This window comes from Pteropus vampyrus, unplaced genomic scaffold (assembly GCF_000151845.1).
Source record: "Pteropus vampyrus isolate Shadow unplaced genomic scaffold, Pvam_2.0 Scaffold232, whole genome shotgun sequence".
In the NCBI taxonomy this organism is placed as follows: Eukaryota; Metazoa; Chordata; class Mammalia; order Chiroptera; family Pteropodidae; genus Pteropus; species Pteropus vampyrus.
Window position 1 is genome coordinate 206732 of NW_011889013.1, and position 14838 is coordinate 221569.

General features: G+C 43.1%; 1 protein-coding gene across 1 annotated transcript in view; it reads left to right on the forward strand.

Moving 5' to 3' along the window:
* Positions 1–14838, forward strand: part of LRRC6 (leucine rich repeat containing 6) — a 60151-nt gene that overhangs the window by 42344 nt on the left and 2969 nt on the right. The window contains exon 12 of the mRNA XM_011373826.1: positions 4968–5053. Coding sequence (XP_011372128.1) covers positions 4968–5053 — 86 coding nt within the window. The remainder of the gene's footprint in view (positions 1–4967; positions 5054–14838) is intronic.

Consider the following 14838-nt stretch of genomic DNA (forward strand, 5'->3'; position numbering starts at 1 on the left):
GCTCTTTTTAAGGACACTATCCATTTAACTTTTGTTTTCACCTCCTCTGGGGAAATTTGCTTAATGAATTGTACTTTATGCAAATGACCCCTTTTCAGAGGATGGATCAGTGCTAGGTGATCTCGAATGCCAAGTCCGAAACCTATCTATCTCATGTGATACAGTGGGAAGATAGAAAAGTCGTGCATGTCCGAAGTCTGCAGCTTCATCGGCCAACAGTTTACACGCGAGTGTTCCTACAGTCAACCCTATGGCCCTTACACACATTTAGACATTTTCCCAGCAAATTGTTTGTCGTCAGTATTTTCAGAGTAGAAAAGGGAAAGGGGAATGGCAGCAGAAGCTTCACTAGCATAGTCTAAAAAGAAAAGTATATCTTAATCTAGTGAGGAAAAAATACGTCTTTCAAAAGCCATCACTCCACTGGACTTAGTGTTCTTGTTTACATCACACGCGTTGGCTACTGAAAATAAGAAGGGCGCATTGAGCCCGCTACTCTTGCAACTGAGGTGAATTAACTACATCACTGAGGGGGAAAAATACTGCAAAGGCTCCCATCACCTCTGTGCAAAGTCCAAGTATCTTAAAATGAAGTCTCCCAAGATCTGACCTTGGCCTGTTTCTTCAGCCTTATTTCTAGCTACTTTCTGCCCAATATGCTCTGCTAGTTCCTGTGGGCCTCTATCTTCCTGTCTTTGTTCATGCTTTTTTCTCTCCCTGGAATGTTCTTCATCTCTGCATGACCTCCATTTTCTGGCAAATTCCTACCTATTCTTTAAAATTCATTTCAAAGCTCAAACACTCTAGTAAGCTTTCTTTGATCCTTGTCCCCCATGCCACCCAGGAGGTGTCCCTACCGTGGGCTTCAGTAGTCTATGCACGTATCTATCAATTGCACCTTCTTCGGTATGTCTTATTGCATACACTGTGTCTTTATTCCTCATGAAGTAATCAGGGATAATTTTTTTAATCTATCATTCCATATCTACCACTTAGTCCTATGTGCGGCACAGAAAAATGTACTCAGTAAATATTTCTTTGAATGGATTTAATGGAGGTAATAGTTGAAACTATGATACAAGGTGAAAATCTAAAAGAAATTTATTTCTGATTTTCATGAATGCTGTTATTTAAGAAGCCAGGGTAAATTTGCACAAAAAAGTTAAAAGGTGGATGGTTTTGTGTTTTCTTTCTCAACAACCGTCTCCGATTATGTTCCACGTTCTTTGTCCATTCGCTCTTCTGATTTGCCACTAGCAAGTCTTCATCTGAAATGGAATGATCGTTTGCTCATTCTTATTTAACTTTATATAAACATCTATTAAGTTGAACTGTGTGAAACCAGTGTTTTACAGGTCAAAAATGGTTAGATATTGGTCATTTCTATGGTTCAAACTAAATGCAAGATTGAGAGCTAGGTCTCCCTTCCTTGCATCTCTTCACTGTATTTCTACGCCGTTCATATAGTCCGGGTTTGCTGTATTCATGACTTTTATAGTTGGTAAAGCAACCACATAAATTTCGTTCAAGTAATGCAGACGGTCTCAGTGCAGGGTGCTGCTGCAGGAAGAGGTGAGACTCTATCTTGCGATACTATTCCAGCAAAGACTGGGAAGCCATGTGTCAGCAAAGCCTTAGAACGGACTTTTGCATTCTGTAGACAAGCGGACTCCATTACTACCTCCATATTCACACCCAACTCTCAATTTCATGACTCTGTAAGAGTTAAAATAATGTTTAGCATCATTAAGACATTAATCTCTACTTTCGCGGCTCTCCCACAATTGAATTTCCAAGTAGTTGCTTACATTTCTCTATGGATTCAGGAAAGCATTCGTCCCACATCATCTAATTGATTAAACATTGCCCTCATGACATCTCCATCAGTCATTACCAAACACGCTTAGCACGAATGAATAAGGTGGTTGATGTCAATGAACGTGACTTTCTAGAGGAGGATACCGCTAGACCACAGGCAGTGGAAGACCAAAGGCCAGTGTTCCGGTGCCTTGGGACTCTGAGTCGGTCAATGACCCTCTGCTTGGGAAACGGGACCTCGGAGCAGGAATGTTTCACCTGCTGTTTATGTGAATGGTGGTGTTAATATTTTTCTTACTGTTGATTTCTTAATTCCTTCTAACTTTTAAACTTAAAAGAACCTTTGAAACTAACTGAGCTGAAAATATCTTTTAAAAATAAGGAACACATTTAGATTCTGGTGCACAGCAAATTCTCTGTGAAGGAAAGTTCCAAATTTGTGATTCTATTTACATTTCCATAAACACAGAGAATCTTTGTCTGAGCTTATTATGTGACAAATGACAGTGTTAGAAATGGGGTGTTTTAAGACTCTAATTATGCATGCGCTCCCATTCTTGTTAGTCTTCATGTTTTGTTGCTTCACATTTGAAGCAATGCAAAACTTGTACTTTTTGGCTCAAGCACCTTTTCCTCAAAGTTGATATTTTAATGTATTTTAACTAACATTGGCCTCATTAATGTAATTAAAATACTAAAACATAAGAAAGGTGCTAAGGTGCCACCACTCCCCTGAGATGGGGATGATCTTGCGAGGTGTTTGTTAGGGAGTGGCCTAGGGGTCGAGGCCTGTGGGAGGGCCGGAGGGGACCAGAAGTTGAGCTGCACCGCATGCCCAACAGAGGCCTCAGCCAACACCTCAGCAAGCTCTGGGCGGTCATGGTCCTTCAGAGTTGTCCCAAGTCGGGCTGGGAGCAGCCTTAGACACCACATAGAACAGAGATTGGAACACTGTAGGCTCTGGTTTCTTACACTCACGTAGCATTCAAAGTCCCAGACATGTCAAGGAAGGAGGAGAGACTTCCAGAACTGAAAAAGCCATGTGCTCAAGGATCATAGATGAATTAGGGGTAACAGGTACGGGCGGGGTCTCCTTCCCTCCTGAGGGGGGACTGGGCAGCCTGCATATGGGTTTGGGCCTTTCTCGGGTCCTGTTCCCAACTCTCTGGCTTAGTCAATGCAAATTAAAATTACTTAAATCAAATTAAAATGTCTGTGTCTCAGTCGTCCCCACTGCACTTGGAATGCTCATTTGCCGCGTTGGACGGCGCAGGACATCTCCACCGAGGCGGAGGACTCTGTCAGGCCGTGTGGCCCCGCACACACCGTGCAGCCCGATCTCGGAAGTCCCGCCGCCTCCCTGAGACCTTGCGGGAGAAAGGGGCCCTTGCTCATTACCCGGATGACTCGGAGGCACCCCTCAACTCGGAGGCACCTCTGTTTTGCCTCGTCGAGTCCGTCTTTCTTTCGTGTTCAACGTTAATATGGCTTCATAAACCAGAGCTGGAATCAGCAGCAACTGAGGTGTTTCCATCTCCCAAAGGCCAGGCTGGGGAGGCAGGGGAGGTGTTGGTATTCATCGCACTCATTCAGTTAGAGAAAAGGCAGAAAAGCCATTTAAGTTTGCATAGAAAAAGGGTGTAAACGCTCATACCCTGCCGCAGTGACATCCGAAAACATGACATTGTTGGCCAGCAAGAAATTAATGGAAAACAATGAAATTATGGCATGAGATATACTTTAAAGCATCAATAAAGCATTTTAGAATTAGCCTCCTCCAAAATAAACTGTATTTGATGATAATAAAGACCTGCTTTGTTAGGTGAGCCTTTCCATGAGTCACCATCTTTAATTATTCAGTAAACATCGCATCTGTGCTTTAGTTGCTGATTCTTGCACAGTATTATTCTTCTACAACTTTTTGTTATGCAGACTGTACCTCTCTTAAAACATTTCCGAACAAACTCTTCCAGACTTGAAATTTAATGTCTTTAGTGCATGCGGTATTCATTGTTATTTTCTTCCGAAGTCTCAGCAAAAGTCTAGCCATTGCACAAATCATTTGTGATGCTTAAAGGTATTTTTTTCCGAGTCAGCTCTTCAGTAGGTGTACAGAAAAGACAGTCTTTAAGGGGAATCTTTTTTTCTCGCATTGTATATAGGCTCTCCCGTGAGGTCTATCGGAGGGGAAAGGCCAGCTTACATTCATGTTCTTCTGCGTAAGGGAGCTGAACTAAATCACGCAGATTGAATTTTTATAAAATATGATAGAAAAATATACAACTGCACTATCTAAAAAAACTGATTCTCGTATCACCCCATTATCCATAAGGGCACTCACCTCCCCGAGTCTGCTGCCACAGTCCCGCAGACGAGGACTCATTTCTTCATTGTTCATTCATCACTTATTGAAACCTACATGGGATAAACAATGGGCATGGCTTTTGAGGGTTCTGACCTGTGGAGCATGTAACCACGAAGCACTAGTCAATGGGAAATAAATTACCCCATCTATTAATAAGATTAAGTGGCCAGCACTCCAGTGCAGAGGTCCAGTAAATATTGGACCAGAGCATCTGCTTCAGGATTAAGACTAAACTGAGCTCCTGACTTCTTTCTAAACACAGCTGGTGAGCCCAGCGAGCTCGCCTGAGCCAGCACGTGGGAGCCGGGCCGGTGACGGCCTTCCAAGCCCACGCCTCATCTTTCTCCCTAATCACTTGCATGGGTTTGACCACTGCTGTGCAACACATCGAGTCTCAGGCAGGACAGACGAGAGTGGCAGATGTTCCTCACCTTTCAGAGGAGTGACTGCCACCAGCGAGATGTGACCAGGAAACGAGGTATCTTCTTTCCAAAGAGGAGGAGCCCACAGAGGCAGAGGAGTGCACGCCCACTCTAGATCGCTCTCTTCCTTACAAGCCAAGGACGGAAGCCCCTCCCTGGTCAGTGGTCCAAGGCAACGTGAGGCGAGGGGTTTTAAATTCCTTCCCTCTGCCCACAAGTCATCCCTGTCTCATAGGAATATTGGGAAGTGGGGGGTTAAAGAAGTAAAATACGTAAAATACCTAGTTAGCCCGGCACCCTGTCGGGTCTGACAAGCAGGCACATGCTCTCTTCTCCCCAGCACTGTCATATTTTTATTTTAGGTGGGAGAAGTAATCACGAGTGGCCAGCAGACCTCCAAGCCTGTGAAATGTACGCTGGACAGCAGCCGAGAGCAAGCAAGCAAAAGGTACCCCCGCCCCAGTTTAGCTTTGTTGTATTGTCCTCTTCATTGTCATCTGATGGCTCGAATGCACCTTCTAAAAAGATAGTTATTTAAGGTTTTTAAACAATTCATACCACGAACGTTAATGTTCATGACCCAGACTTAGACTCTTGATTGGCAGGGCTCTAAATTCCTAAAAATAAGTCTGTGTGCATGCGGGTCCCAGTTTCTCGGGAAATAACACCAAGTGGTGACGTCAGCACTGCTGACCGCTGGCATTTAGGGAGCACTTGCTCTGCCAGGCACTTTGCTGTGTGCTTTACCCGCAGTAACACGTGTAACTCGTCCCGTTTGTATCCTCAGCGTACAGATGGGGAAAACGAGAGAAAGAGAAGTTGAGAATGTTCAAAGGTCACGTAGCTATGACACGTTGGGACAACTGCCGAGCCCTGTTCACAGTGCTGCTCACGCTGCATCCCTTTTATGACCCACGTGTCACTTCATAGACTCCAAAACTCTCAAGGCTTCAAGGCCAAGAGGCCCCTCCGTGTGCCATTGTGTCAGGTCACCTCTGGCCTTTGCGTTAGCTTCTTACCCACCGGGACCTTCACCCCCTCGAGAGAACAGTCACCCCATTCCGCGTGTTTCTCAGCGCGAGGCAGGCCCTCCTTGGTTCCTCACTGAAGACTCTAGCTCGGGCCCCTGGAGACCCTCAGAACAAAGCCCACCTCCTGTAAGCAGTGACACCCCGTGAAGTATGCTGGACCAAGCTCTCGATGACTTCCCGGTTCTTCCTTAGAACGGACACCCCAGTGCTTCCAGCTTTCCTGCTCCCTGGCAGGATTTCCGGACTCTTACCATCCAGATGGTAAAATCTATTTTGAACCAAGGCAAACTATCTTTGTGATACAAATGTATGTGCCGGAATTATCATTATAAAAATACCTGAACGAGAGCTATGTTTGTGTCTTGCGTAATGCAAGCAGTCAGGCATCTGTATATTCAAAGGCAACTGTGGAAGTTTTGTAGGATTTTCAAACCTAGGGTTTGTTTGAACAGGTATGGAATTGAATTCCCACTGGAAAGTGGGGCGCTGTTTTTAACCTTGGAAATCCACGCGTGTCTTTCTCAGCTCCATGATTCCCTTTCAGATACGTGTGTAATTTACAGAGCTTCGAGGGTATTATGACTATCGTGAATATTCACGGTCACAATTAACCCCCAGCAGCATCCACACACGTAAGGAGTCTGAGTCTAATGTGTGAGGAATTGCAGGGATGCGAAGCCAAGTCATTGCAGACGGTTTTCAGACGGTTTTCAGGCCCCGGGAAAACCGTCATCACCATGGTTACCCTTGATGTCTATAGACATCTTTCCACCCTTCTCCGTGGTAGTGTCTCCTGTGTTATTTTTGAAGAGCCTTTCCTCTTCATCCTCATCATGAGAAATGGTCACTTCACGACCATACAGAGTATGTGAAAGTTGTTTGTGATGCTCCTGAATCACTGACAAACTTCATTATCCACCTTGCCTCAGCCTCTGGCTGGGGGAGCCCACTCACCAAACAGCCGCCCGCTCAGGCTGCATGCGGGAGTGAGGCCAGGCGGGTGGGACGTTTGAGGGACAGGACGGCAGGTGCACCAGCACATCCCGGGGCCGGGATGGGCCCCTCGACCCTCTCGCAGACTGGGCCGTCCTTCCCTCCCACTGTGGAGGCGGAGTGGACGGAAGCAGAAAGACACGTGGGTGAGGTTTAGTTCGTCGAGAGGGACGGGGTCGCGTTTGGGGTGGGGGGGCAGGTAACTGATTCAGCAAACTCTTGTGGTCCCGTGACACTGAATGATAAAGGAAGATAGCAACTTTCTCACAAATGGATTCGTTGAGTGTTGAGTGCCTGCTCTGTGCTCTACGCTGCTATGCATTATCTTCTCCTTAATATTCGAAATAACTACGAGGTGAGTCCTGTTCTTACTAACGTACTGAGGTTCAAAGAGATTGAGGAATTTGCCCAGGATCACAACGTCGCTGAGTGTGTGGCGGAACCAGGATTAGAAAACTCGGTCCGGTCCTGAGCTTGCCTTCTTACTGTCTTTCCGGGACCCTTTTTCGCAGGCTTTCTTCTCTAGAGCAGTCTTAGGTTCACAGCAAAATTGAGCAGAAGGCACAGAGATTCCCCATATACCCCCATCCCCAGTCAAGCACAGCCTCCTCAGTTATCAGTATCCCCCATCTGAGTGGTTCATTTGTTACGATTGATGAACCCACACTGACAATCATTATCACCCAAAGTCCATAGTTTACATTAGGGTTCACACTTGATGTTGTTCATTCTACGTGGTTTTGGCCAATGTATAATGATATGTACTGCTCTAAAAATCCTCTGTGCTCCACCTGGCCCTCCCTCCCTCCCTCCCCTCGACCCCTGCTGACTATCGATCTTTTTACTGTCACCATAGTTTTGCCTTTTCCAAAACGTGATATAGTCGCTATCATATAGTATATAGACTGTTCACATTGGTTTCTTTCACTCAGTCCTGTGCATTTAAGCTTCCTCCATGTCTTCTCATGACTTGATAGTGCATGTTTTAAGTGCCGAATAATATTCCATCGTCTGAATGCACTACAGTGTACTATCCATTTACCTACTGGAGGACATCTTGTTTGCTTCTAGCTTTTGGCAATTATGAATAATGCTGCTGTAAACATCGCGTGCAGGTTTTTGTGTGAACATAAGACTTCAGCTCCCTCGAGTAAATACCAGGGAGTGTGATCGCGGGGTCGTATGGTAACGGTATGTTTTGTTATGTAAGAAGCTGCCGAATCGTCTTCACCGTGGCTGTGCCATTTTGCATTTCACCAGCAATGGATGAAAGTTCCCATTGCTCCACATCCCGCCAGCATTCGGTGGAGTCAGTGTTCTAGGTTTTGGCCACTCTAGGAGGTGTGTAGGGTTATCTTGTTTTAATTTGCATTTCCCTGATGACCTATGGAGTGGAGCATCTTTTCATAGGCTTATTGCCAACTACACATCTACCCCTGTGATGCATCTGTGAATATTTTCAGCCTATCCTTCAATCACATGATTTGTTTTCTTATTGTTGAGTTTTAAGAGTTCTTTGTATATTTTGGGTAACAGTCTTTTATCATATGTCTTTTGCAAATATTCCAATCTGTGATTTGTCTTATCATTATCTCAAAATTCTTTTTCACTGGACTTTAATTTTAATAAAGTCCAACTTGTGAATTATTTCTTTCATAGATCATACCTTTGCTGTTAAATCTAAAATGTCATCACTGTACCCAAGGTTTTCTAGTTTTTTTCCTATGTTATCTTCTAGGAGTTTTTATAATTTTGCTTTTTGCGTTTAGGTCGACGATTTATGTTGAGTTAATTTTGCGAAGGTTGTAAGGTCTGCGTGTGGATGTCCAGTACTTCTGGCACCATTTGTTAGAGACTATCTTTGCTCCGTCGTATTGCCTTTGCCCCTTTGTCAAAGATTAGTTGACTGTGTCTATGGAGGTCTATTTCTGGGCTCTCTATTCTGTTTCATTTATCTACTTTTTGTATTCTTTTGCCGATACCACACTGTCTTGATTCCCATAGCTTTATAGTAAGTCTTGAAGTTGAGGAGTGTCAGCCCTCCAACTTTGTTCTTCTCATCTAATATTGCACTGGCTGTTCTGAGTCTTTTGTCTCTCCACGTGAACTTTACAATTAGTTTGTCAATATCCACAAGATAACTTGCTGGGATTTTTATTGGAATTGCATTGAATTTATAGATCAAGTTGAGTAGAACTGACATCTTGACAGATTGAGTCTCCCTACCCATAAACACGATGTCTCCCTGTTTATTTCGTTCTTCGATGTCCATCGGAATTTTATAGTTTTCTTCAGAAATCAGGGTCACTTCATGGTATCTTTTAATGAACAGAATACCATATTCTTAAAATAATCAAAATCGTTACACTTTTAAATGATTAATGCTTTCTTATTTTTATTTTAGAAATCCTATCTCACTGTGACATCGTAAAGGTAGTCTCTTATGTTATAAAGCTTTGTGGTTTTCATTTTCACATTTAGGTATAATCCACTAGGAATTAATTTTTGTTTAAGGTCCGACAGTTTTGTTAAGATATGACAACTTAATTTTTTTCCCATTTAGACACCCTACTGTCCCAATGTCTCTTGTTATAAAAGTTATACTTTCTACAATGATCAACAAGTCCACCTGTGTCAGAGGTCAAGTGTCCACATATGTGCGGGTCTGTTTCTGGACTCTATGCTGTTCTATTCCCTTAATTTTCCTAGGAAATTATAAATGAGAAATGGTCACTTCACGACCATACAGAGTATGTGAAAGTTGTTTGTGATGCTCCTGAATCACTGACAAACTTCATTATCCACCTTGCCTCAGCCTCTGGCTGGGGGAGCCCACTCACCAAACAGCCGCCCGCTCAGGCTGCATGCGGGAGTGAGGCCAGGCGGGTGGGACGTTTGAGGGACAGGACGGCAGGTGCACCAGCACATCCCGGGGCCGGGATGGGCCCCTCGACCCTCTCGCAGACTGGGCCGTCCTTCCCTCCCACTGTGGAGGCGGAGTGGACGGAAGCAGAAAGACACGTGGGTGAGGTTTAGTTCGTCGAGAGGGACGGGGTCGCGTTTGGGGTGGGGGGGCAGGTAACTGATTCAGCAAACTCTTGTGGTCCCGTGACACTGAATGATAAAGGAAGATAGCAACTTTCTCACAAATGGATTCGTTGAGTGTTGAGTGCCTGCTCTGTGCTCTACGCTGCTATGCATTATCTTCTCCTTAATATTCGAAATAACTACGAGGTGAGTCCTGTTCTTACTAACGTACTGAGGTTCAAAGAGATTGAGGAATTTGCCCAGGATCACAACGTCGCTGAGTGTGTGGCGGAACCAGGATTAGAAAACTCGGTCCGGTCCTGAGCTTGCCTTCTTACTGTCTTTCCGGGACCCTTTTTCGCAGGCTTTCTTCTCTAGAGCAGTCTTAGGTTCACAGCAAAATTGAGCAGAAGGCACAGAGATTCCCCATATACCCCCATCCCCAGTCAAGCACAGCCTCCTCAGTTATCAGTATCCCCCATCTGAGTGGTTCATTTGTTACGATTGATGAACCCACACTGACAATCATTATCACCCAAAGTCCATAGTTTACATTAGGGTTCACACTTGATGTTGTTCATTCTACGTGGTTTTGGCCAATGTATAATGATATGTACTGCTCTAAAAATCCTCTGTGCTCCACCTGGCCCTCCCTCCCTCCCTCCCCTCGACCCCTGCTGACTATCGATCTTTTTACTGTCACCATAGTTTTGCCTTTTCCAAAACGTGATATAGTCGCTATCATATAGTATATAGACTGTTCACATTGGTTTCTTTCACTCAGTCCTGTGCATTTAAGCTTCCTCCATGTCTTCTCATGACTTGATAGTGCATGTTTTAAGTGCCGAATAATATTCCATCGTCTGAATGCACTACAGTGTACTATCCATTTACCTACTGGAGGACATCTTGTTTGCTTCTAGCTTTTGGCAATTATGAATAATGCTGCTGTAAACATCGCGTGCAGGTTTTTGTGTGAACATAAGACTTCAGCTCCCTCGAGTAAATACCAGGGAGTGTGATCGCGGGGTCGTATGGTAACGGTATGTTTTGTTATGTAAGAAGCTGCCGAATCGTCTTCACCGTGGCTGTGCCATTTTGCATTTCACCAGCAATGGATGAAAGTTCCCATTGCTCCACATCCCGCCAGCATTCGGTGGAGTCAGTGTTCTAGGTTTTGGCCACTCTAGGAGGTGTGTAGGGTTATCTTGTTTTAATTTGCATTTCCCTGATGACCTATGGAGTGGAGCATCTTTTCATAGGCTTATTGCCAACTACACATCTACCCCTGTGATGCATCTGTGAATATTTTCAGCCTATCCTTCAATCACATGATTTGTTTTCTTATTGTTGAGTTTTAAGAGTTCTTTGTATATTTTGGGTAACAGTCTTTTATCATATGTCTTTTGCAAATATTCCAATCTGTGGTTTGTCTTATCATTATCTCAAAATTCTTTTTCACCGGACTTTAATTTTAATAAAGTCCAACTTGTGAATTATTTCTTTCATAGATCATACCTTTGCTGTTAAATCTAAAATGTCATCACTGTACCCAAGGTTTTCTAGTTTTTTTCCTATGTTATCTTCTAGGAGTTTTTATAATTTTGCTTTTTGCGTTTAGGTCGACGATTTATGTTGAGTTAATTTTGCGAAGGTTGTAAGGTCTGCGTGTGGATGTCCAGTACTTCTGGCACCATTTGTTAGAGACTATCTTTGCTCCGTCGTATTGCCTTTGCCCCTTTGTCAAAGATTAGTTGACTGTGTCTATGGAGGTCTATTTCTGGGCTCTCTATTCTGTTTCATTTATCTACTTTTTGTATTCTTTTGCCGATACCACACTGTCTTGATTCCCATAGCTTTATAGTAAGTCTTGAAGTTGAGGAGTGTCAGCCCTCCAACTTTGTTCTTCTCATCTAATATTGCACTGGCTGTTCTGAGTCTTTTGTCTCTCCACGTGAACTTTACAATTAGTTTGTCAATATCCACAAGATAACTTGCTGGGATTTTTATTGGAATTGCATTGAATTTATAGATCAAGTTGAGTAGAACTGACATCTTGACAGATTGAGTCTCCCTACCCATAAACACGATGTCTCCCTGTTTATTTCGTTCTTCGATGTCCATCGGAATTTTATAGTTTTCTTCAGAAATCAGGGTCACTTCATGGTATCTTTTAATGAACAGAATACCATATTCTTAAAATAATCAAAATCGTTACACTTTTAAATGATTAATGCTTTCTTATTTTTATTTTAGAAATCCTATCTCACTGTGACATCGTAAAGGTAGTCTCTTATGTTATAAAGCTTTGTGGTTTTCATTTTCACATTTAGGTATAATCCACTAGGAATTAATTTTTGTTTAAGGTCCGACAGTTTTGTTAAGATATGACAACTTAATTTTTTTCCCATTTAGACACCCTACTGTCCCAATGTCTCTTGTTATAAAAGTTATACTTTCTACAATGATCAACAAGTCCACCTGTGTCAGAGGTCAAGTGTCCACATATGTGCGGGTCTGTTTCTGGACTCTATGCTGTTCTATTCCCTTAATTTTCCTAGGAAATTATAACTAGCAGTAAAAGTCTGCTCACTTCTTATTGAAGAGTTGGCTCTTCCTGGCCCTTTGTGTTTCTATATAAATGTTAGAAATGACTTGTCATGTTTCTGTTTCTCTCTCTCTCTCTCACACACACACAGACACACACACACACACACACACACACACACAGCATATTGGGATTTTGTTTGGAATTCTATTGGATATATAGAACAGTTTACGGAGAACAATTCTTATATCGGCATCTCTTTTTTAGTCTTATTTTAGTGTCTCAGTAAAAGTTTATAAATTTTCCATCAATATTCCATGTTTTATTAATTTTTAGGCATGTGATATTTTTAATGCTATCATAAATGTGTACTTTTTTGTTTGTTTGTTGCTGGTATATAGATTTGCAGTTTTTATTGTGGTAAAATACACATAACACAATTTACCATTTTAGCCATTGAAAAGTGTACAGCTCAGTGGTAGTTAGTATATTCACACTATTGTGCAACCATCACCACTATGTAATTTACTTTGTGTTTAAGTTTTTACCCAGCAACCTTGCTAATATCTCTTATTATTTTATTAATTTGCCTGTTGGTTCTTTTAGATTCTCTGCATATCTGCCAAGAATGATCGCTTGTTTTCTTCCCAATTCTCTGTCTTTTTTTTTCATGCCTTACTGCATAGGGAAAGACTCCCGTGCAGTGTTGAATCGAGGGTGATCACAGGCATCTTTGTCTTACTGCCAAACCCGGAGGGAAAGTTTTCAACATTTTACTATTAAGTCTGAAACATTTCATTTAAACATAGTGAGTGTAGTGGTTTTATAATTCATGCTTTCATATTCAATATCTGAAGTTTTTATGTTTCTATTTCTGGTGCTTCTGCTGGTTCTCGTGCAAAGTACCCTTTTCCCTTGATTGCTTGTTTATTTTTTGACTGCGAGCTGCTCCACTGCGGATCATAGCTTGGGGGCTTTTCAGAGATCAGGGATGCTCAGCCAGGGAGCCTGGGCATGTGCTTTGGGGCAGACTCCAAGGGTGATCTCATCCACTTTATATTCAAGACTGAGCATTTTTAACCACTAGCTGCTATAAACCTTTTTAAGCCCCAGCTTATGGTGACAACTCAGCTCAGTTCCGTTGGGACAGCTCTCCTCACAGCTTCCTGGGGAGGTGGGCAGAGTGGGCTTCTTATTCACTCTCTCTGGGGACCGCACCCTTACTGGGAAAAGGGTTGGACTGCCCACTGGGCATGCTCAGGGCCTTGACCTCTGTCCTCAGACTCTGTAAGGTCGGCAAGACCAAAGCACAGCTTTAGGTGGCTCGGCAATTGCCCTCAGGGCCAAGGTGGCTCCAGGACCCACTGCCCTCTCTGGGTTCCTCCATTCACCGAATTCTAACCTGGTAGTTCCATAGTATCTGGTCAGATGCTTAATGATCTGAGGCAAGGTATCAGCTGGAAATGGGAGCCTTTGGTCCCAATGCGCCAGCCCACCATATTGCTGGATGTTCTTATGCTCTTTAATAGAAGGAATCAATCTTCAATGTGTTTTACGCCTAGTAAGACTTTAGGTGTTTTATTTGTTTTTAGTTTTTGCTTTCTTCCGTGGTAATAAATATATTCGTTTTGTCTTCCAGTTATTCTTACTAGATTGTAGAGGTTCTGGGTCTGACCGCCAAGTGGTGGGTACAAACAGCGATGGGCCTCTGTCGCTACAGGCCTCTGACGCTGCGGCAGGAAGCAGCACGGGAGAAAGGCCCCTTTCCTCCTTATTCGGGGGGTTAGTATGATCCTCCAGTGCCCATGCCTGGCCACTGGCTGTTTATTACCCAGAGCTTCATGAGAAATTAAAGTCCTGCATCCAAATGACCCCACACGACCTCCAAGGTAGGCGAGCTACAGAAACTGTATCCTAGTTCAGCTTGGTCTTTATTACTGAGATCCAGAAGTCGTGGCCCCGGAGATATGCCTGGGAGTGAGACAGGCTTCTTTCCCTCAAAGTCAAGGACAACATAATTATAACAGCTGAATTTAGATATCTGCTTCATTAAGCCACTGATATCGTAGCTTTTTAGATGAGAACATAGTAATTAAAAAGCACAGCTGTATTGAATAATAACTGTAATATAGGTCTTTGAAAAGTATAACTTCCTGCATAGTTTATGGTGTACAATCTGGGTCTTCAGAATATGCGACTTTATGCTTCTTGTATACTTCGTATTTTTCTTCAGGTCTGTATTAGTCAAAATACTCAGAGGAATCAAAAATGCAAATGCTTTCAAAGGCTGAGGAGACTACAGAGCTGAGGAGAAGCGTTATAACAGAGTTTACCTGTCCCAGAGATAATCGAACACTCCCCCCGCCCGCAATAAACTGTGTCCCCTGTGTGAATGTAGTCTGAGGACATCAGTCTAGGCACCTGGATTCGATGGACTGGGATTGTCTATAGGTCACAGATAATTTTTTATTTAATTTCATTTTCCAACAATAGTATAGAATGATTTGTCTTCATTTATTCAATGAGTATTCCTTCAGTAAAGCTGTATGCCACAGAGATAAGATGAGAAAGACAGAAATCTCTGCTTCAAAGACGTCAGTCTAGTAGGGAGACAGACCGATAATGGGACGGTTA